The sequence below is a fragment of the Anastrepha ludens genome, chromosome 6, assembly GCF_028408465.1.
Source record: "Anastrepha ludens isolate Willacy chromosome 6, idAnaLude1.1, whole genome shotgun sequence".
Taxonomy (NCBI): Eukaryota; Metazoa; Arthropoda; class Insecta; order Diptera; family Tephritidae; genus Anastrepha; species Anastrepha ludens.
Window position 1 is genome coordinate 54,387,243 of NC_071502.1, and position 25,186 is coordinate 54,412,428.

At 35.3% G+C, this 25,186-nt stretch overlaps 1 protein-coding gene across 3 annotated transcripts in view; it reads right to left on the bottom strand.

Moving 5' to 3' along the window:
- The window catches only part of LOC128866861 (diuretic hormone receptor), a 132,973-nt gene that overhangs the window by 18,755 nt on the left and 89,032 nt on the right, over positions 1 to 25,186 (bottom strand). For 2 of the 3 annotated variants that reach the window (XM_054107879.1, XM_054107877.1), the window contains exons 2-3: positions 15,622 to 16,282; positions 9,870 to 10,026 (exon numbers count right to left, since the gene is read on the bottom strand). In XM_054107879.1, coding sequence (XP_053963854.1) covers positions 9,870 to 10,026; positions 15,622 to 15,744 — 280 coding nt within the window. In that variant the 5' untranslated portion in view covers positions 15,745 to 16,282. The remainder of the gene's footprint in view (positions 1 to 9,869; positions 10,027 to 15,621; positions 16,283 to 25,186) is intronic. The other variant, XM_054107878.1, reaches the window with a different exon arrangement.

The window sequence follows — 25,186 nt, forward strand, 5'->3', positions numbered from 1 at the left end:
CTGGTTGCAATGATAGTTTTCGCTAACACGTTCGAAATTCCATTAATTGATCAGTTTGAGAAATTACAATTTAAGATTTTTTTAAACAAATAAATATTTCTTAGTATCAGGGCAGCTAATAGTCGAATTTGTTGCCTGCAGTTCATTTTTTACTGACCAAACTATTCAATAAGCAAATCAGTTGTTCATTAACCGTAATAATCGTCTGCCAAATGACAATTTTATGTGGTAAAAAAGTTATTTAAAAACAAAATTGACACCTTTTTTTTTGTCAATATTAAGCCCGTAAAATCAATTTCTGTTAAATTGAAAAATGTCGGTAAGAAATAAAGTAAAATATGTCTGGATCGGTTTATTAAAGAATGCTTCATATTTACATATGTAGATATAAAAATAAAACAGACAAACTCCTTTTGTTAAACAAGTAAGAAAGTGCTTATTATGGTCCGAATTTTATTTTATTTACCCTCGCACATTTTAGAAAAATTTTATTTGCGCTAGCTGTTAATTTTTGTAATCGAACAAACTCATAAACAACGACAGTTAAAGCTGAAACATCAGATGGACGGACGGAAAGTTAGTCTTACCATATACAAAGTTAAAATTTATATCGGCTCAAAACCAGGTGGGGATAATACATACCCAAAATTTAGGTATCAACGTGAGCCTAGAAATCCAACGTAGAAGCTCTCTTGCCAACAAGTGCTATTTTGGACTAATGCTGAAAACAGTGAACGGCGTAAACGTTGTCCCCTGTCAGCTGTTACGATCAAACTAATGATAACCCCATGTAAATGAAAAATTCCTTCCTTCCGTATCGTAGTATCGTAGATTTTATCTCAGGATTTTTAAAAATTCCCGTAGAACCCTGTCAGCTGATTGCTCTCTCCCCACACAGTGTTGCCAAGCTGTACATTTCGAAATCATTTACAAAATAAACTAAGAAAATTATAATTTTTATTAAAATAACTTAAAAACACTGTTGAATAATGTTAATTATAGATAAATGAACTATTTGCATTGCTTTGGTTTATTAAACAGTGAAAAATTGTAACTGATAACGCGGATGTGTGAAAAAGTGTGTAAGCAAAAATATCAATGGCAACAATGTGTAGATACAACCAAACACATACAGACACAAACCGATGCATTGTGTAAATATGTAACTAAAAGAACGCAGTTGTTTTCACGCCATGAGTTTTTGTGCTCGTTAGGAGCTGCGGTAAGGGACTGCGTACGTCGTTCACTGTTTCCAGCATAAGTAGGCAAATGAGTAGTAAAGTCTTCTCTCAACGAACAAAACTAACACTCTACAAGGCTCTAATCATGCCTGTCATAACGTTTGACGCAGAATCGTTAACGATGACAATATCCGATGAAGCAACGCGGTGCCAATTGCTGGTAGCAGAGGAAGAGGAAGGTCTCCTTTGCGTTGAAAAGATCAGGTGGAGAAGAACCCTAGAAAGAAACGACTGGTGCACCTTGTTAAACTCGGCCAAAATTGCGTAAGCGGTTATAGCGCCAATTAAGAAGAAGATAGGTATAGGGTACTTCGCAAGTTGCTTATGTAACGCAAGTGCTGGGTGGAAACATCTAAAATGTGCGCTGAAGACAAACACAAGTACAGTTTTGTCTTGAATTATCTAACGCAAGAAAACAATGTTGTGTACCTTAGTATATATTTGGATAGCTGCTTTCCTTGAAAATATACATTCTAGCCAATAGGTACGAATAAATTTGAAAATTATCCTTCAAAGTGCTATTATATAATTCCATAATAACGCCGATATCGGTGTATGGTGTTCAGCTTTGGGGCACTACACTGTTCTACTAATCGATATCATGTAAGAGTACAATTCAAGATACTAAGAACAATATCAGCTGCGTCGTGGTATGCCAAAAACTAGAACATACACAGAGATCTTAAAATACTCATGGACGATAACAAAATCAAAAATAGCGGAGGAAATTATGGCAAAAATATGTCAGACCCATTCGACACACAATCGACATATCACGTCTATAGCGAAAGGATCAACTTTAGGGGGGAGCTTCGTTTATAAGGTCAAAAAAATCAATTTTTTTTTTGTCGTTTTAAGCGATTCCTAATATATTTCAGAATATTCACACAATGTTACAGAGCCTAATTCTCAATATTTCCGTAGATACAAAGCCAAAGATAGGCGAGCGTTAGGTAGTTACGCTGTGACCGGACAGCTATAGTACAAACTTTATCTTCTTTTCTCGACTTTTCATTTTTATGATTACTTTGAATTGGCGTACATGAATGAAAAAAAACGAATGAACCTTTTGAAATGAATCATAGCTTGTTCCCTTCAATATTAAATTCTCTTCTATTTCAACTAACAAAATAGATGAAAAAAATTTTTTCACTATTTTTATACCAAGTTGAAGTGATTTTTTTTTTATAGAAAGCATTTTTTTCTTTAAAACCTCCAAAAAGTTGAGAGTTTGGAATTTCTCTCAGTTTTCTTAGTTCATCTAGAATAAAAAATCATGATAATTAGAAATCCATTTGAATTTTTTGCTTTAGATAATAATTACGAGCTGTATCTTGTACGCCAGTTGGAAACTCCAGCGTTGCAGCGCTCTACTAATTTCTATGTTAAACATTTTTTTCAACTTATTTGAACCAGTACAAAAATTTTTTATATGTTTTTTTATATAATTTTCTCCTTAAACAAAAAAAAAATCGCAAAGAGATGCAATTTTTAGACCACATAAACCAGGCTCCTCCCTTTAGATGGAGATAGGCACATATGGTACGTACAATCGAAAATATACCACTCAACGGGCTAACAACCAGTTAATTAAATTAATGCTGATATACCGAAATTTATACCCGTCTCAAGTCACTAATATTGAGATTTTGTGTTAGAGACTATTTTTGTAATTTCAGGTTATTCAGGTATTCAGTAACTTACAGCCACAAAAAGTTCGCCAAATTTGGTGGTGAAAACCAATAGTCAGGTGATAGTCTGTTCCAGTTAATGATGTATACATATATATGTAAGTAGTGTAAAAAAATTATTAACTGATTCCCTGAAATAAAATTTTTTGACAAATTATTTCCGCAGCATAATTGATCATTAAAAATATAAGAATTATGAATAGTGAAAAATTCATACTTTGTAGTATATAGTTTGATAAGCGGCTTATGAGAATATATTATTACAAATACATGTGTGCAAAAGGTCCGCAATCGATTAATATTCTAATAACTCTAACGATTCATTTACTCATGGGACCAAAGATGCTGGCCCAATTATGATAATATGGGTCCAGTCAATAGTGCCACTACCTCTTAATGCCAAATTTGTTACCATAACGGAAAACATTTTTCATTGCTATTATAATCTTCACCATTTTAATGCTACTGTAATAATGTAATGTATTTCGCGAAACACTGGTCAAGCTCAATGCAGCGAAATTAGCATTTTCCATGCAGCTTTGGTATGGTCTATTTTTATAGGATTAAAGTTTAGGACTAAAAAAAATGGCAGAAGTACTTAGTGGCGTATCTTTCTGTGGATGAATTGTTAACTAGGCCGAAGCTGAAATAGAATTCTTATTTTCCAGCTTAGTTATCATGCTAACTTAATTATCGGATAAAGTCTTAGCAGTATGATTTCGGATATTAAAAAAACAAAAATCCCAAGCTAATTGTTCCAGCAAAAATGGGTTTGCGGTAATTCAAAAAGTGGCCAACATTTTCCTACGGCCATTTCTAGAAGATAAACAGATTTGTTTTTTATTCATATTCATAAATATTGTATTCAAGAAAATCTTACCTCTTCCTCCACATGCCTTTTTTGTCACATGGTTAAAATTGACTGAGAAAATAGGGACTCCTTTTTGAGACTCGAGGCAAAAGACTGCTTGCTGAATAGCAACTGGTCTAGAAATGAAATTTCTCCGCTGAAAGTATCTGATTGTGACTAGAGACTGCTTACTGAATACCGACGTAAGAATTAACAACTTATTTTTGGCTTTAGTTTACTTATAAGTGCATTTCTAAGTTCACTTACATATAATTCAGTAAATAAGTTACCTTAAATGCACAAAATTGTAGTACCTCTGCGCGTGAATATAAAAGGTAACATTTTTCAGCAAAAAACTGTGTAGCTTAATTTTAAAGGATTAATTATTTTCTTGGAAAAATTATAAAGTTAAAATAATAATTGCTCCTTTTAAATATCAGTGGTTACACTCAACAAACCAGATTACAAGAGGAAAATATGCACATACTGTTGGAAAAATAATAGAAAGAGTGGGCTTACATTTTAACACTTATATGCGAATTGTTTTTGTTAAGATTGTTTACAATATGTGATCAGAGATTAACGGTTTTTTGTTCTGTATTACATTTCACCTTCTGTTTTGCCTCAATCTTATTTTGGACACTCTTGAGTAAACAAATGAGTTTTATGCTTGGATGGTTGTAAATTTCGCTCAGTTGCTCTTCAAAGTAAAACTCGTTAACTAAATTTTAAGTAAAGGTTTCTCAGTATTGAATAAAATAAGTAAAATGGAAGCGCTAAGCGCTGTACGAAGAAAAAGTCAAATTAATGAAATATTTAAGAAAACAAGGAAAAAGATAATGTATCAAATAGAAACTGCTTTTCATAACTTACCAAAAGCTTCAACTCGAGGAACAAAATGTAAAATTCTGGGGATAGTACACAGAAATCACATACGTTATAGCAAAATTAAGCCTTTTTTGTCATCAAACTGAGCTCAATTTGTTAGTTACAAGTCGGACAGTTCGATATGGGTTGGTAGAAACCGGTATGGGTTGCTATTAAACACCCAAAAGAGTGTCGTTGTTAAGTTTACAGAACAAAAAAGAAAAGCTTCTATTTGCAAAGAAACACTTCTTAAACCCCGAACGCAATATGTTCGACGATCCACAAGTAGACCATTTGATCCCAGATATACGAAAAAAAACAGTAAAGCACGGTGACAAACTAATATTGGTGTGCAGACGCTCGTCGGAAGGAAGAGCAGGCCCAGTATATTGGATAAAAGCTAAAATGTGAGCGGTAGACTATGTGAGATTATTAGATAAGGTTATGATTCCCTTTGCAAGTGAAGAGATGCGTCTAAGATGAGGTTTATGCAGGCCAACGATCCCAAGCTTTCAAAAACAAAAAGAAAACTTTCATGAACATATTTGTTTCTATTGTATGATACTTTCACGTATATACATAGTGTCGGCTGCCGCCGTAGCCGAAAGGGTTGGTGCGAGACTATCATTCAGAATTTTCAGAGAGAACGTAGGTTCGACTTTCGGTGAAAGACCAAAATGAAGGAAAAGTTTTTTCTAATAGCGATCACCCCTCGGCAGGTAATGGCAAACCTTTGAGTGTATTTCTGCCATGAAAAAGGTCCTCATAAAAAAACAAAAAAATATCTGCCGCTCGGAGTCGGCTTGAAACTGTAGGTCCCTCCATTTGTGGAACAACATCAAGACGCACACCACAAATAGGAGGAGGAGCTCGACCAAACACCGAGAAAGGTGTTATATATAATATATATAATATATATGTATATATATATATATATATATACATACTGTATGTATGTAAGTGTATTAAACTTATAAAAAAACGGTTTCTATTTGTGAAATTATATTTCTGTAGGCAGCAGTAAATTTTAAATGGATATACCTTCATTTCACTGTTACTATCTATGCGCGAGCATTTGATTGCAACGATTGAAATCGTGTTGTTTTGCAAATATTTATAGATCGTACAACTAACGGACTGTTAACCATCCCAGGTGCTTTCAATGAATTAATTAGTATGCCAACATTTAACATACTGGTAAGTATGCCCAGCTTAAGTTTCATTCAGAAAAATGCACTAATCTCAGACATATTCGTTGACACATACAAATTTATTTATTACAGATATTAGTAACTTCAGGCGCTTATCAAGAGAAATTTCATTAAAAGTGCATACATATGGTATGTACGCCCGCTGGATTTTTACTTTGTTGCTTGCTTGATTGGCTAATATGGCGAGTGTTTTACGACTCTAACTAGCACCACAAATTGACGTACTGATATCGCAATTCGTAATTTAACCTTGAAAGAACAAAGAAATAAATTTCATGTTGTCAGAGTGGAGTTCCCTTATAATTAAATCTAAAAATCTAAGCGAATTCCACGAGTTGCTATTGCCTAGAGTTGTCAGAGGTTTAACCAGATACTACTCTTGTAGTCCTACACTACGTTGAGCAACAACAGACTGGTTATTCTACCGGTAGTACATTGCATCAGTTCAGCCTAAGGAGCAGGGAGTAAGTCTACTAGCCACGGTAAACAGAGTTCATCTACTGTAATATACTTCTTACACTTCAACACTTGTATGCCGTATTTTTTTCCCAAGAGCAGTTTCCAATACTGACCTTTTGCTCACTGATAGCTGACTAATCAATTTGAAAATTAAAATACGATCTGGTACAAAGCGAAAGACGAAGTGGAACTGGTTTGGACATATTCTCCGTAGAGAAGCGAACAATGTTGCCAAAATGACTTTTGAATGGAACCCACAAGGAAGTCGGCGCAGAGGGCACTCACGACCAATTTGGATGCACACAATCCTAAATGAGAGCTCTTCCAACGCCATCTGAAATGAAATTAGACCTAAATAAATACATATAGAGGTTGACAAAAATCATCGGAGGGCCTTTGTTTCTGCCTATGCTCCGACTAAGAGCGATAATATGTACTGTAAGTGTATGCTTGTGCTAGCCGTTCCGTAGGGAGGCCACCAATGTCACCAGCTACCCATAAGTTGAAGGCAGTTCTACTTCAGCTTTGAGTTAACTTCGTATGCGTTCAAGGCAAGAAGCGTGGCCCTGCTTTCTGAATGTGTGCTTGTAGATGTGCTGCTTACCGCTCCACTGTCAACATGAATGGTTATGATGGTTGAGAAGCGTGGAGTCATATCACTGATATACTGAAAGAGTGTCATATTCCAATAAAAATAAATTGAGAAAAAACAATTCTTATAACAAGAAAAACAGATACTGCTAATAGATATAGCCATGCTTGTGGTCATTTCTGCATACTTATCTAAAAAATATTTCTTTTTTTTTTGGATTATGACATTATTAAAGTAATTGTGCAATATAGAAAAGCTCCTATATAGCTTGCTGAAATGCAGATACCTTATCTATCTTTGTGGTTTGCTAAGCTTTATAGCACTGGTTGAGAGAAGCGACTGCAAATTACATAGAACCAAACAGGTCAAATGGGGCCAAAAAATAATATTAGTACTTATATTGTACCCTCGGAAAAGGTGATATACAAATCAGAGCTCTAACAACGCATTGAGTAATAGTACGATACAAGGTGTGTTCAAGAAATAAGGTGAATTTTCGAATTTCGCGGGCTACGTACATTCGACTTTTAAAAACACTTGAAATGTTGAGAGTGGCATACGGTGAGAGTACTCTGAGCCAAAAAAATGTTTACACGTGGTACAAGCTTTTCACAGAAGATCGAGAAGATGTGAATGACGATGCTTGCTCTGGACGTTCCAGAACATCAACAACCGATGAAAATGTTGGGAAAGTGAAGACAATTGTTATGGAGAATCGTCGAATCACAATTATAGAAGTTGCTGAGGATGTCGGCATATTGGCATATCGGTTGCAGTGTTGCCAGAACCATTCGCAGCAGCGTACTAAAGCGATGATCAACAAAGTAATAGAAAGTAATAGATAGTTTAATATTTTAAGCCTTTATTGCCAATGCGCACGTTGCAAGTTGCAACGTTTGTATCGTGTTGTTATACATACTCAAAATTGACGATGTGCAGTAGAGGAGAAATTATTGTCAAAAGGGCGAATGAAACAAAAATATCTCCATACATATGTCCTTTTAGTATACATCATGTTTCCTTTTATGGCTGCTGCTCGCCCTCTCTCGTTAACAATGGGACTTACATAAGCAGCGATGGATAAAGAAGGTTTCCCAATACGTCTTTTATAAAACATTTTTTTCAAAATTTGGCTGAAATTGTAATTTAAAACATGAACAATTTTTTTCCTGTTTCCTCTTAGAATTGGAAATTGTAATAGATTTCATATGAAGTGTAATAGCGTAATAAACAAGCGCAAACACTGATCGGTTGGCTTATGCCTTGCAATTTTTTCGGAAATTTTGGGCAAGAAGCATGTGGCAGCGAAGTTCGTTCCAAAATTACTTAATTTCAATAAAAAACAATGTCGCATGAGCATCGCTCAGGAATTGTTGAATGACATCTACGATGACTCAGATTCACTTAAAAGGGTCATAACTGGTGACGAATCAAGGGTATATGGTTATGACATCGAAAACAAGGCCCAATCATCCTAATGGAAGAGTCCAGGAGAGCCAAGAACAAGAAAAGCACGCCAAGTTCGATCAAATGTCAAGGTTTTGCTTCGAATACCATGGCGTAGTGCATCCGGAATTCTTACCACAAGGTTGTATGGTAAATAAGGAGTATAACCTTGACGTTATGCGCCGTTTGTGTGAAGCAATACGAAAAAAATGCCCGAAGAGAACCATGAAAGAACGGCGTTTTGCGACGAATGAGGAGACAAAAAGCGAATCGCTGAGAAAGCTCAAGACCATACCAAAAAGTGCACATCAGAACTGCTTCGCAGATAGGAAAAAAATGCTTGCACAAGTGTACTACATATATTTGAGGGGCTACTTTGAAGGAGATAAAATAAAAATTGATGAATAAATAGATATTTTTTGAGAAAAATGAAAATTCACCTTATTTTTTGAACACACCTCGTATATGAACTTTCGCTGCAGACGAAGCTATTATAAGGAAAATGAGCAGGAAGAAAATATCATATTTGATAGTCGTCATATTATCTCATATCTACGCATCATATTTATAAACTGTAGCTGTTTTTCGGCGTATTTTTGTGACTGATAAACAGAAAAAGTAGCCGGCTGATTGTCAATTAGAAGAAACTAATTGCATTTTTTCTGGTGAATACTCTAGGAATGGCCTTGAACTGACCTTTGACTTGATTCTGCAAGGATAAACGGACAAAGAACTCAGATTCAGCAATCCCAAAATTGTGTATTTAAATTGTTTGAAAAAATTCCGGTGAATAATCTACGTTTGTCTTGGAAAAAAAAAATAGTTTTTAGGTAGTTAGTGGAGGATTTCACCTCTTAAGAGGGGTTGGAAATTTACGTAATTGCTGCGATATATATTGTGTTTTAAAGTTTTTCTATTTTTTTTTAATAAAATTACTCAAGGGCGTGTTATGATATAATAAAAAAAATTCGGGTCTAGACAACCTCTTCCATAATCATTTACGAGCATTTAGGAAAAAGAATTATTAAAATTGGTTCCCGTAGCCATTTCTGAAGAAAATGTGTTAAACACTCCTCACTGTGCACCATCTAATTGAAACCATATTTCAGTAATACCCTCATGATCAATAACGAGCCAACAGCTCTATTGACCATAACGTATCTCCTGCCAAATTTTCGAAAAAAACTGACATTATCACGCCTCCAGACCACAAAGCGCGCCAAACAGTGACACTTTGAGCTTGGCAACAGCTTCTCAACAACAAAATTATCTTAGCGGATTTTTATAATTTTAATGCGATTCTCGAGTGAACTTGAATTCACTGTAACATTTGGCAAAGCCTCTACCGTGTATATTTATGTCAAAACACCCATGAAATAGACTTTGCCCCTCAAGAAAAACAAAAGAATTTGTGACAAAACCTATAAATAGCTACGTCCTGTTTTTTACTACAATCTCCGTAATATTTTATTATATAATTTTTTATTCATATTCGAATCATTATTGACTTACCTGTTGTGTAGTAATGTATGCCTTTGAATTCTGAAAAACATGGCTGCCTGGCCGTTGTGTCAGCTGGTGTAGCTGGCCAACAAAGAAGTGAGTCGAAATATGGCGGGCAGCTTATGTTGGCGGCTAAGTCTGTAGACTGACGACTTTCATTGTATGTCTAAAAGCAAATATAAGCATTAGTTCAATAGGAAATTGTAATTGACTTGAAAATGTCTATGTATGCATGTCTTAAAAGCGTATATTTGTACATACATTTTGTCAAAAATATATCGGGAATTGTTTATTTAAAAAGCGCGCGTTACATATACATATGTCTAAATTTTTTTGCTGGAATGTTGGAACAACTGTCCTCTATAGAGTTGCAGAGTTTTAGCTTGATCTGTCAATTAGCCTGTTTTTGGCATTTAATTATATCAGTCAACCGCAGGTGTGCTCTGCGCTTTTCACTATATGTAGATAAAAATATCGAACAAAGAGTTTGTCTTAAATTTTGTATTTTGAACGGGATTTCGTGCGCCGAATCGTTGAAAATGTTGCAGAAAGTCCATGGCAAGTGTGCTTTATCAACACAACATAAACACGGATCTACGAGTGGTATAAGGTTTCTGCAGAGAGTCGAGAAGTCGTTGAAGATTTGCCCCGATCTGGTCGCCCTTCAACGTCTTCAAGGGATGAAAATGTCGACAAAGTAAAAAAAATTACGCTCATTTATGTTTAAGGGAGGTAACTCGTAAGCTAAGGGTGTCTCACGAATCAATTCGCAACATTTTACGCCATCCATTGGGCATGAGGCGGGTGGCTGCTCGACTCGTTCCAAGAGAATTGAATTTCTTTCAAAAAATGCATCGGAAGAAGGTGGATGAAGACATGCTTGAGGAAGTGAATTCGGGCCCAACGTTTATCCAGCGCATCATAACAGGTGATGAGACGTGGGTATATGAGTTTGACATGCAAATCAGTCAACAGACGGCTGAATGGTGCCGATAAAGCCGAAACCCAAAATACCACGTCAAAGTCGGTCAAAAGTAAAAGTCATGCTACTCGTTTTCTTTGATTACCATGGAGCTGTGCACTCGGAATCCATTCCAAACGGGTCTACGTAAATAAAGAATATTATTTGGAAGTTACGCGAGGTTTGAGAGAGAATGTGCGTAGGAAACGGCCCAATTTGTGGAAAGAAAACCCGTGGATCTTCGACCATTATAACGCACCGTCTCACAAGGCTCATACTGTGAACAATTTTTTGACCAAAAACTCAACAAACATCATCGAACAACCACCGTATTCACCGAATTTAGCCCCCTGTGACTTTTTTCTTTTCCCAAAACTTAAATTGCCATTCCGGGGACCCCGCTTTGAGTTGATAGAGGCCATTAAGGAGAATTCGCTGAAGGAGCTGAAGAATACCTCTTCGAACGCGTTTAAAAGGTGCTTTAAATACTGGTGAACGATTAGTTGGCATATGTGTATTGCTTCGAATGGAGCTTATTTTGAAGGCGACAAAATAAATTTTGATTATTAAAAAATTATTTTGTGTTTTATTGAATAATCGCCTGTATTTTTTTGACAGAATGTATACATATGTGTTATTAAAAATAATTAAAATAGGAATGCTTAATTAAGAGTCCGCTTTACGCTAAAACTGTGTTTTATGTGGGTATTCTGTGCTTGACTTCGTTTAGAAAAACAAATTTTAGAATTTATCCTGCATGCATTAAAATTGTGTGCACGCGCTCAGCTTGAACCAAACAGTCCACCAAATGTCAGTAAATAACATTTGTATACTTAAAAACAGCAAATAACATTTCGCATGTGTACTCACACAAAATACATATTTACTTCGGTTCATATGTACATATATGTTTACAAATATTATGCACTGCAGAACTTCCATTGCACTAAGTACGAGGTTAGTACAAATGTTGAATGCAACTAATTAATTTGTGACCCGTAGCGGATACTTTATTGCGTTGGCTTGTGGCAACAAATTGTTGGCTTGTAAAGCTGATAGTTATGTGGTAAACGCATAGTATGTAAGAGCCCAGCAGAACGTTATGGCATACATATGTGGGTATCGTGGGTGCAATAGTGTTGCATACTCGTATATGAAAATTTGTAACAAGTGTTGAAAATGTTGGTAGTGAATTAAAATAATTTGTATTTTAAATTTTTGAGTTCTTTAAGTGGACACACTCTGACTAGACAAACGTCTGATGAACGGTAGTCTGGGGTAGACCTCCATCTGCAATACGATGCGAATGGTAATTTTAACTCAAAAAGAAATTTAATATTTTGTACCGCAATTTCGCTAATATCTCCAATATGGGAAATTCTAAAAGACTCTATGTAGCAGAACTCTAAGAGGGTTAAAACTTACTAGAAGGTGGGGTGCTAAAATGGAGCTAAACATAAATCTAACAAAAACGGATAGGCATCCTATGGGTTCCAGGACACACAGGAATTACTGGGATCGAGATAACAGATAAACTAACCAGGAACCCTTTATAAGCCTAGATTCATTTCGTGGCCTTATTCAGAAAGTAGAGGAAATGAAAAGAAGATCATACTGGAACAATCTGCCAAGTTTACAGTAGTCAACGATAGGCAGCCTTGACCTAAATCGATTTAGACATTGTATGGATTAAATGGGCGGATTAAATAAAAATAATTGTAGATTATCATCTTACACACCTGGGAATATATTCCAATGGAACTTTCAGGCTATGTAGGGAGGAAGACGAAACCGCCAAACATGTGCTGGCACTGTGCTTTACACTGAGGCATAAGCAGGACAAACACTTTCGTAAATTTATTACCAGAGGAAGAAATACAACTTAATAAAATAGGACACTTACTAAAATTTATTGAGGAATGTATTGCGCATCCGTCATGAGCTCAGAGTAAATCTTTAAGATTGCAGTGCTAAGTCCCCTCATAATAATAATAATAGTAGTAAATGTAGTAGTAGATGTTTTTAGGATCTGAGCCCTATGGTTTCGACGATTTTCGGCCGATAATGATATGGAGGCGGTCGTTGAATACCATTTTCCAGAGGAATATATAGACTATTATTTCAGTGGCATAAAATGAGAATGACTACATTGAAAATAGTACCTCGGACTGCCGCTCCTCCCACAGTAGTGCATAGATTTCTTTCCATTTCTAAGACAGCGTGAAAATTATTGTGCACGCTCGGTCAAATACCAAAAAAATGCTGCACCGCTAATTCTTATACATATATTATCAACGGGATCTTTAAATAAAGTTCTGCACTGCAATCAATAAGTTCGGAGTGATGCATAAATATTTCTGTTGGAGTTGTTAAGATAAGAAAAAGGTGGAGTACATTTAGCTCTTTCAGTGGGTATGCCTCGCACTTCACCAAATGTGAAACTTCTTCCTTAATCTCGATACGTATAGGTAAAAAAATCCGTCCACGAGCATGTCAGTGTAGAACTCGGTATGTATTTCCGGGGCAACACAAAGGGCCGCCAAGTAAAGTTATTTAGGAGCAGCACGTCTAACCTAAGTTACATCTGAAGTTAATTAAAGTTTTATTGCAAAATTTCTGCTGAAAGGGATCAATAAAAACCTGTTCAAAAGAGTAGAAAGTTGTTTAAACTCCATATTCTAAAAATCTTGGAGCTTCTTCTGTCGGCAGTGATAATTTTATTTTGGTATTAAATTTGAATCCGGCATGAAAAAGTGTTTTTCGTATCCGCTAAGCTCAGAATTTAAAAAATATAAAAAAGCCAATGAAAACTAAAACCTTATGGACATAAAGAACTTAAAGTTGCCAAAAAACATTTTTGTTTAACTTTTTTGTTGCTGGTTGAGTCTGTGCTGCATGAAACTTTTACGATAAACTAAAAATTTCTACTGCATATAATTAGAAAATTCAGAAAGTCATAAAACTCAAACTTGCTTTTCACCTTACTACTAAATAATAAAATTCCTCAGTAACCCATGAAAATAATTCAATCGGCAACTGAGTGAAAGTGGGACTCCCATTTACGTTGGCGCATACCTTGTAGGAAAATCTGATATATTGAAACGAATTCTCAATTTAATAGTAATACTATTTACATATTTTCCCACTTGCCAACCATTTTGCTAATCATGTCGCAACCGTCTCTTGTACGCTCTTGTACGCTCGTGAGTTGTCTGTTATTTTTTTGAGATTTTGGTGAGCAACTTGAGGATTCGAGTCGAAAAGGAAGATACTTTGCTTAAATTTTAATTTTTTAACTTTTAAACGCCCCTTCCGAAATAAAACAAATTGGATTTTTGCATAATTAGTTGCTCTCGTGCGTTATAACTGTCAGAGAAGTAAAATTTCAGCCAAGTGGCCATTAAGGAACTGTGCTCGAAATTAGTCGAGAATGCCTGACTTCTATTTCGACCGCATCCGCAAGCAAATTTGGATACCTGTTCAGAGAGGCATTGCGTGAAACTGCTGGGTGAATGAGTTAGCTAGAGAAGGGACTCGTGAGGTAGTTTCTCCGCGAAATAAGAAAATTTGAGTTCCTGGACTCCCTTTGGCCAGTTCTTCAAAATGTGGACCTTACGTGGACCTTAGGTTAAATCATCTCAGCGCTTTCTCCTCAGCTGTTGCCCGCGACATAAAATGCTATTGTACAAGGTGATAAAAAATTAATCACCCAATTTTGTTTTTGAATAACTTTTTTACTAGATCAAAAAATGATTTTAAGTATTGAATATCTTCCGATAGGGTGATTAATTTTGCGTCATCTTTTATATTATTCTAATATAATAAACAAATATGTATACATTGCTTTTTCGTAGAACTAAACCCTAGACTTCCTAAATGTTACGCCAAAGTTCTGCGCTATCAACCACTGGGTAGCGGCATCAGTGCCAATAAGACGGGCACCGATCTATTCAAAAATAAATAAAAAAAACGGTTAAAATAATATTATTTCGCGTCTAATTATTTTCCTACTGCTCCGATATAGAAATTTAAAATATGTGTATGTACATGGGCAATAAAATAGTAGTTGTGGCTTCGGTTTTCCAAACTTTGTGCAAAAACTATGAGAATTCTGCAAATTCATCAAGTTCAGGAAACTTTCACGAAAATGTTTAAAATAATTTTGTTATGCAGCTTCACAGCCCATTCAAAGTGTAAAGCAAAGTGTAAAAGTGTCCGCCATCGCCGAATGAGTGGGTGCGTGACTACCATTTGGAAGTGCGTAGGTTCGAATGTCCGTGCAAACACCAAATTATAGATAACGTTTTTTCTAATAGCGGTCGCCCTTTGGCAAGCAATGGTAAGCCTCCGTATGTATTTCTGCTATGAAAAAGCTCCTTATAAAAAATATCTGCCGCTCGGAGTCGGCTGTCGGCTTAAAAGTGTAGGTTCCACCATTTGTGGAACAACATTAAGACAAACACCATAAATAGGAGGAGAAGCTCGGCCAAACACCCAAACAGGGTATCGTCGACCTATTTTATTGCCCATGAGTGTAAGTAGTTATATGGAAAATAAGTATCGCTAACTTGGTATGATTCTAAAAATATGCTCTAGAAGCACACATCTTTAGAACTAACTAATGCATTTCTCTACAGGGTATGAATACATAATTCCTGCGTCTGATAAAGCGGCTCGCCTATTTTGCGACATATTACACCCTCACAGCAACGCAACGGAATAGTGTCATAAAGGTCAGACTGATGTGTATGAATGTGTACATATTTACGTATGTAGATGTAAACTTGGAATTTTACTTACCGAATAATAGTTGCTGCCTTTACTGAGCCGTTGCTGTTTCTCATACGCCTCTACCAGCTGCTCGCATTGTTCCTCCAAAGTGCGATTCTGTTGTGGCATTTCTGCTGGTAAATTGGTAAACATATTTTTGAAATCAAGTGTCTGGTTGTACTCGTAGTTACTGCTGTTGTAAGCTGTTTGCGTGTCGCTTGTGCTATGGCCTTTAGTCGATAGCAATTAGTTCTTATTACTCGGTTTATTATTCTTGCCTCTGCTGCAATTCGTTTGGCGTATTTGTTGACTCAACCTCTAACTGGAGTCTATTGGCGATGATTGTACGGCGAGAAAGCCGTTTGAACTGCAAATTGTGCGTTCATAATCCTCATTGTTTTTCTACAATTCCACTTTGTCTATCGTCTTCGTTTTCCTTTTATTTTCCTTATGGGCAAAAAGGTGTGTTTGGTAATTAGTCTTTATGCGCGTGTGAGTGTGTTTGTGCTGTTCTCTTTTTACTTCAATAATTTAATGTAACTGCATGCAAGCAAATTATTTTATTGTAAATCGTGCACCAACAACACTTTTCCTACTATCTATGTATATCACTTGCGAATGAAAATGAAATTAACGAAATGAATTCTTACTTTCTGTTAGCGATGAGTTGGGTCTTATCTCTGGGCAATAACTGCAAATAAGGTAGAAACAAAAGCAATCAAAAATGTGTACAGGCATTAAGAATATGAGAAGGTAAAAGAGTAAGACACGGTGGTAAAATTTTCCCCTAAATATATATACGTATATACAGTGGCTTATAAAAGTGCGAATACATATTGAAAAAAGAAAACAACTACAAATTATATGCTTACACGATATAAAATACTTTTTTTTATAATAAAATTTTAAGTGCTAAACAGAACAAAAATTACATGGACTTCGTCAAAGTTCAGGTTATATGGAAGTCTTTTATTTCCATCAGCACCGCAGTTTGAATAGCCCATAGTCCAGTAAAGTAGTTGGGGCTTTTCGAGTTTTTTTTTTAAGAATTCTGTAGTGCTCGGTTTGAGACCCCGGACATGAAACTTTTTTCTAATAGCGGTCGGCGCTAACTACAAATTGATGGAGGTCGGCTAAACAACCAACAAAGAATCATCCAAAGCGTTTTTTTAATCACTTTTTAAATAAACTTAACGAAATAAAAAAAAGTAATTTTGAATCGTAGAAATCTTTATTTTGACTTCAATGCACCCCACTGCTTATCTGTTTGTATACTGCCGTTGTGTCAAATATGATTGACGTACGACGCCAAAGATTTATAACTTCCAATTTTGCACCACCTTGTAATTATAGTAATTTTCATTCAGAATTTTTAAAAACATTTTAGATATGCAGTTTTATAGCCCATTAAATTCTAGTGTTAAATAAAGTATAACTTTGAAGTGGTTCAAAATTTGCGTTGATGTTTGATATTTTTTCCTCAAGCATGCTGCACACTTTCTGTATTTGAAACAAAAATGTCGTACATTCGTTATATCACATACTTATACAGAAAATGCACAACGCCTTAATAATCATTGCTGTAAAGTTTTTGCAAGCCACTGTACGTTCACTTCCTTAACATACTGTAGTCATACAAAAATTTAACATATGTATATAATTTTAAATACGCATAGATATGTACACATATAAATTCGCAAATAAAATTATACACGATTAGATAAACTTATTCTACAAGGCCGACCATAAAAATTGCCCGCTCTTCTGCAAAAGCGAAGAAGTTTTAATCAAAATTTTGATATCTTCGTTTTGATAAACGTTAAAATCAGTGTATGAAAACGAGGGAATTGTGATAGGTATGATAACTTACTCGGTATTTCGTATTTAACAAAAAAAAAAAAACTAAAAAATAAAGCTTCTTGAGAAGTGTACCAAAAATGTTTAAGCAAATTCATGTTCCGTTATTTCATATTACTTTGATGCAATTTCAGGTAAATGAAACACCATTTTACATTTTGTTTGATTTTTCGCTTATGGTAATTATTTTTCTACATATTTTTGAATGGCGTACATGTCGCGTAAAACTGTCAATAAATTATGACAATTTAAAAAAACTGATAATTGATTGTTACACGCTCGACCACATAGTCAAGGCCATGATTCAATTACACAGGCCTGCAAAATCTCGCTTTTTACAGCTTCTAAAACCGCTATGGGTGTTTCCTGAAGGTTTTTTTATGCTGAAAACGAATATGAGCTTGAATAATAGTCAAAAAATGCAGATTTTGGCGATTTTTTTAATTTTTTTTGGAGCAAGGTAAAGTTTTTTATTAATTTCGGCATCGCAAAGTACTACTCTTAAGCTTTAAGGTCCTTTTTTAAAAATATTTGTACGATTAATATAAAACAAGTTATTCTATTTTGAATTGGAGACTTTTAGATATGCAAATTCAACCTTTCTAACTCTCTAACGCCCCTGTAAAGGGCGTACCTCAAATTGCCAAAAATTCTGACGTGCTGGAGCATTTTCAAGGTCATATTCGTTTTCAGCATAAAAAAACCTTCAAGAAACACCCATAGCCGTTTTAAAAACTGTACCTCACAGGACTGTGAAATATATCCGATACATTTTGGTACATAAACTTTATTTTTACTTAATTATAAAATGTGAAAAATTGATGGGTGGTATAACTTTTTAATAATTTTTTTCGTAATCAGGATACCAAATTACAAAGTAATTAGTTAAAATTATCGAAAAAGTTTTTTGGTTGTTGGCCTGTGTTATTAAAGGTTTGCTCACTTATGACATTAGAATTCTGACACTCCCTTGCAAAAGGTCGCATTTAAAAAGGATGAATGAAGAATGGAAATATTAAATAACTTGTTGCTTAAAATGGTAGCAAAATAGTCCTTTCATAGTTAAATTATAAAAAAATATATAGTATAAACGGAAATTGCCAAGTATGATATTAAAAAAAAGTGTTAAACTTAGTGCTACAATTATATTTTGTTAATTCATTTTTAAATTCAAAACTGATCACGAAGTATCGCGATATTATGTTACCTAAGTATTATGACCTTGAATTCTTTCATAGAAGAAGCGAATTCATCATGAATTTGGTTGACTAAAAACAAACTTTGAACATATTCACGGCGCTTTACTTTACCATGCCTTGACATGCCTAGAGTTTTGACCATCCAATCAATAATATTCTTACATTCATAAATAGCTTACAATCTACCTGCATTTGTTTAAACGAATTATCATTATATCGACGGCAGCTGCCGTAGCCGAATAGCTTGCTGCGTGACTACTATTTGGAAGTGCAATGATTCAAAACCCCGGGCCTGAAACACCAACAATAGGAAATGTTGTTTGTAATAGCGGTCGCTCTTCGGCGGGCAATGGCAAACCTCCGAATGTTTTTCTGCCATAAAAAGGCTCCTTATAAAAATCAACTGCCATCCGGAATCTGTGATTAATTACCTACATATTGTTAAATGAGGTGTTGTTGGTATCTTATGTCTTTTAAAGTAACCTAGTAAGTACTTTCCGAACCTATATTTGAAAGGCATCGGGCTGAAATTGTCAAACGTGCATCTTTCACGTTCATTGCCCCAAAAAGATGAGCTATCATAATCAAAATGAGAAAGCTGCTCACTGAGCAAACCTTTTATTATTGAATCAAGGTCAAGGCGGCAGTAAGTAATCGAATAATTGAGATATCGGATTGAAATTTGTTTCAGTTAAGTATGAAATTTATTATCGTTCATATGAGCACTGCATGCACGTCAGTAGCGATCGATTCTTCGAAGCCAACGCTACACCACTCTTTCACATTTATTGGCGAGAATCTGGAAAATTTCACAATCAATATCAATGTCACTGGCGTTTATTGCTCGCATAGGGCAGGTGGCCATTCGATCTATCAATTTCTTGAGATTACGAGTACACGTTTGCCCCACATTCCCTTCTATAAGTAAATCGCTTGACCAACTATAAGGCCATTATTGTCAATTTCATTCAATTAAGGCATACGTGGCACAATAGTGAACTCCAATAACCAAACAATATGGTCACACCTCTGGCATGAAATTCAAACTACACGGTTTTTGTGCATGCAATAGAGTCTCTTGGATCACATGTTTCTTTTCCGTAGCGCATATATTGCTTTTTGGCGAAATCATTTCTCAATTAACTTATTCTACATATTAAGAATTTTTAATTTTCGGAATATTTGTGTTTTTAATATATTCCGAATATCTCGTTTTCAGCGCCACCTAGCGGATTTATATTTATATTTTCATGTAAGTAATGTAGTGGATGGGTACTGTAGTGTAGTGAATTCAACCAAATTTTGACCGACTCGGACTTCTAAGGGATCATTGGGAAGGTATCTCCTCACCCCTTACATTTCTTGGAAAACTAACACACAACACCCCAATTTATTTCGCAATCACTATTTTAAGGTTTTAAGTAAGAATTCTTTTATGATTTGAGGTGATTTTGTGAAAAATAATTTTTAGAAAATAATTTTATTTATAATATAAGAAGCTTGATTTTTGATTCAGCTCAGCTCACGTAATTCGTAATATTTTTCCGAAATATTTTGGCATAAGTCTTAAAATATAATACATATTATGCAAGATGGCGCAAAATTAATCACCTTATTGCAAGATTTCTAATTTTTGCAAATGGCGTCGTATGTCAATCATATTTGTCACTGCTGAACTAGACAACTGAATTAAACAAAAAAAAAAAAAAACAAGGAATGAAGGGCGAAAATATCAAAATAAAGATTTTCATTATTATTATCATCATTTTTTATTGAGCAAAAATTTGTTGATTAATTTTTGGCTACCCTGTCATTCTGATAGAAAAACAGTATCGATTTTGTTTTGAATGGCTAGTGTTGTAGCCTACCTGCACATATATTTACATACACTGATATATTTCGAATAGTGCAAATAAAAATATTTCGAATTGCCAAAACAAAATTGGAATTAGGTGGCAACACCAGCTAAAAATATTTTTTTTATTGTTTTATTTCTTATCCATATTTTAGTCATGAAATAAATGTAATGTATTCACTACGGGCGGCCGCCGTAGCCGAATGTTTGGTGCGTGATTACCATTCGGAATTCACAGAGAGGTCGTTGGTTCGAATCTCGGTGAAAGCAAAATTAATAAAAACATTTTTCTAATTTTCGAGAGGGGCGACCTCGGCAGGCAATAGCAAACCTCCGAGTGTATTTCTGCCATGAAAAAGCTCCTCATAAAAATATCTGCCGTTTGGAGTCGGCTTGAAACTGTAGGTCCCTCCATTTGTGGAACAACATCAAGACGCACACCACAAATAGGAGGAGGAGCTCGGCCAAACACCTAATAGAAGTGTACGCGCCAATTATTTATTTTTTGGTGCGTGACTACCATTCAGAATTGAGTGAGAACGTAGGGTCTAATCTCGGCGAAAGACCAAAATGAAGAAAAAGTTGTTTTCTAATAGCGGTCGCCCCTCGGCAGGCAATGGCAAGCATCTGAGTGTATTTCTACCATGAAAAAGTTCCTTATAAAAAATATCTGCCGTTCGGAGTCGGTTTGCCTCTCAAGGCCCACGCCACAAATAGGAGTAGATGAAAGTATTTTTTTATCAAATCTACTTTCACCCCTCTTCATTGAATACATTAATATTCAAATGAAATTTGCGACAACGTGCTATAATAAAATTCAGGTGGCAACGCCATTAAAACTTGCCTGGGAAATATATTTTTCTTAACATTCTTGACTTGATAACATTGCTGTAAAGTATGTAAGTAAATAAACCTTTTCAGCCATTTAAAGATTTTGAAATCGAATCAGGAGCTTGTGAGTGATGTTCCTTCTAAATTTTTATGTATGCACACATGCATATGTATGTGTATGTAAGATTTTTATACCTACATATATGTAAGTAATAAACCTGACCCCCCAGATCAGGTTTAAAACATCTCACTTAAAATATGCACCAGGTTTATAAAGTTCAGGTACATCCGAACTGAGACACATCTTTGTTTGTTTTCCCAAATATTTTCTTTTTACTGTTAGATAAATACGATAGTACTTGGCATGGGTTTTTGTTATCGTTATCTGTTGGCATTTTTGGTTTTCTTTGGTAAGATATCAGTTGAAATATGCTACTAAACAGTTTCACTTCTTTAATGCGTGTTCGGAAACATAGAGCGGTGCACTTACATGGATAGTATGTACATATGTATGTAGTTTTGTTTGAATTATATGGATATCAACTTATTTGCATATGCCTTACTTATGGTTAGATAATCATATACAAACATAAATTCATGCATACTGCATGTATGTATGTGTAGTCTATGTTTTTGATGCCTATACTTGGTATGGAAGAGCTGACATGTGCCTCAGCAGCAAATAGTTATAAATAATTTTGCACTTGTTACATACATATGTACGCACATGCACATTATGATTATGTGCTTCACATGCTACACATTTATATTTAGGCTCATGCCTATAGTTTTTTCTACTTTTCCTTTCCACTTTTAATTATTCTGTAGCCAACAGTTTTTAACACTTTGCGTCATTTCCAACACTCAAAGTATTTATTTACATACATACAGTGGCGACCACGAAAATAGCAGTACCAAATATATAAAATATTAGATTTTTGCAAAATAGTTTTAATCTATGAGGGAATTAGAAAGCTTTTATCCTATTCTTTAACTAAACACATATTTAAGTAGTAAGACAAAGTTTGCAGATATAAAGTTGAAACTAATCTCTGGTTGAAGTTCTCAATTTTTTTACTACGGTAGCACACAGGCGAGGCATTGAGTCCAGCAATTGCACACTTCGCTGCTTCGGAATCTTCAGCCGCGCATCTTTAACAATTTCCCAAACTTTTTTGGCATTGCGTACAGCTCTTTATAAGTTTCTCTACAGATTTTTTATATGATTGAGGTTGGTAGACCTAGCTGGTCATTATATAACCTCAATTCTATTTGCGCCAAACCAATTCTTGGCCTGACTGTATTGATCGGAACAGATAGTAATCCGAAAGTGCAATGCCTGGGAAATACGGCGGGTGGGGCAAGATTTCTAAATTCAGTCCTTTTAAATATTTTGGACCAATTTAGCAGCGTATGGCCTGGCGTTGTCATGCAGCAAAGTCAGTTTGTCATGTCTACGGCCCCATTCCGTCCGCTTTACTTTGAGAGCTCGATTCAAACGCATTAGCTGCAGTCGATAACGATCGCCAGTGATGTTTCAGATGGTTTAAGGAGTTCTAAATAGATGACACCCTTCTTATCCCACCACATGCACAACATAACCTTTGAAGCATAAATATTTTTTTCGCTGTTGATGACCCGGTTCACCTGGTAGGCTCTAATATTTTTGACGCTTAAGGTTATCATAATAGATCTATTTTTCTTCCTTTTTATTGCGGCCGTTCCCTCTCCTTCAATTGATGTAGCACCCAGTTACCTACTTTCTGGACCATTCCCATGGCGTGCAAACGTTTACCGACGGTTGATCTGTCAGTATCCAACTCTTTAGACACATCATCGAGAGCTCGACATGCGTCTTCATTCGTCGAAACTACTCTTTAGAAGTTGAATTTGATGGAACGTTATTACCGTTAGTATTACTCAATATACGACACGTTTCAGCTGTACTTTTCTTTAAAAGGTAATAATGAAGCATGACTTCAAACAAATGCTGTTTTTTCGGAATGAACGTAGACATGTTTGACATCAGATAAAAAGGAGATTTGCACTTCAAACGAGTGTGAACTACTACGATCGAGATCTCACATATACATATTCAAATCATCAGTATATTACTAGAGCGATCACAAAAATAGTACCAGCAGCGACACCTCTTTTGCGAGGGCAGAAACTTATTCCCATACCTGATATTTTTGAGCCCTCATGTTTAATGTACGTTCAGTGTGATGCTTGAGCGTATTGAGGCCGATTTTCGGTACTAGGTGGACATCGAACATATTGTCGTGAATCTATGCTGCCATACAAAACTATTTTAGACTCGTTAGTCCATAAAATATTACGCTACATGTCAGTTGCCCAGCTAGCATGTTTTCTTGCAAATTTCAAATGTTTTGCCTTATGTTTTAGTGGCAGGAGTGGTTTTATCCGTGGGTTGCGAGCTGCTTATCTATAATCCTTTACAGTCGTGTCAGAAATATTTAATTTCACCACTTTTTTGATTTATATGGCTGAATTCATGGGATTCTCTTTGGATCACCTTACAAATCTGCGATCGTCTTGCTGAGAAGATTCTCGTTTTCCTCCCCGTTTTTTCGGCTTTTCACAAATTTAATTGCATTGAAAATCATTTTCGTAGAACACGAAAGAATATTTTGCATTTCTGGGAGAGATCTTTTATCTACTCTCAATTTCCGAATCTGCATTCGTTGTTCTGTGGTGCAGTGTTTCGCTCGGCCCGCTAAAGTCGATGTAAGAAATGTATGCAGGACGCTCCCCAAAATTAAAAAATATATAAATAAATAATAAAAAAAACTTCTTTTCGTCTTAATCTGTGCAAAATTTGCTGAACATTTATTGTTTAATCTTACAAAACTGAAGGCACTGCTATTTTATTTATTCGTTTTATTTTCAAATGATTGAGATTTGTTTTTTTATGATTTATAGGGAAAAACTAAATTAATTCTAAATATTTTTTTAATTTGTTTATTTATTAATTTATTAAAAATTATTTTCATTCAAAATTATTTTCATGTTCACAGCTGTAGAACTATTATTATAGTACGAATGTTCGCACTACCATCGCGCATACATAAGTGTAAACATATACGCACATGTGGTATGTATGCGTGTGTGTCTCACATAAATTGCGAAATGTTATAAACAGCTTCCCTTGTGCCACCAGGAAGCCCACCAAGTACTAGCTGATAAGCGTTTATCTCATAAGCCAACATTAAATGCCACCATTAAAAACCAACACCAAAACCACCGCTGCCACACTCTACACTATCGTATCATCAATGCAGCCTCCAAAGTGGGTAATAAAAATGTTTCGAAAACCACAACAAGACTCAAATGCCACGCAAAAAAAGTATTGACTTGATACTTTGGCTCGGAGGCACAATTAAGGAGTTGATTGGTGGGTGTCGCTGTTAAAGTGTCAAGTATTGTGTCAGTGTGAGTGTTTTTGTATTGCATATATATGAGTGTGTGTGTGTGTGTGTATAAAAAGCTAAGCGAAAGGTTTGTGCCATTGTATTTTTAATCTCTGTTTCTCCTTTTCTTTATCTACAATTTTAAGTGCGCGTTCCGGAGATACTTACGCAATGAAAAGTATTACAACAAAAGATACAGACTTCGGAACAGTAAATTATTCATTGCGAAAGATGAAACAACATTTCCAAAGATGCGCATATCCCAGTATCACTATTCGGCTCTCAGTGAATTTGTCCAATTAGTTGTTGGACTGACTTGGCTATAGAGTGTTTCATTTTATAATTCTGTTCACTTTTCTATTACTTGCCGTGTTTACATTAACTTCTTAATTTTATTAGGTTTCTTTGGCGCCAAATACGAT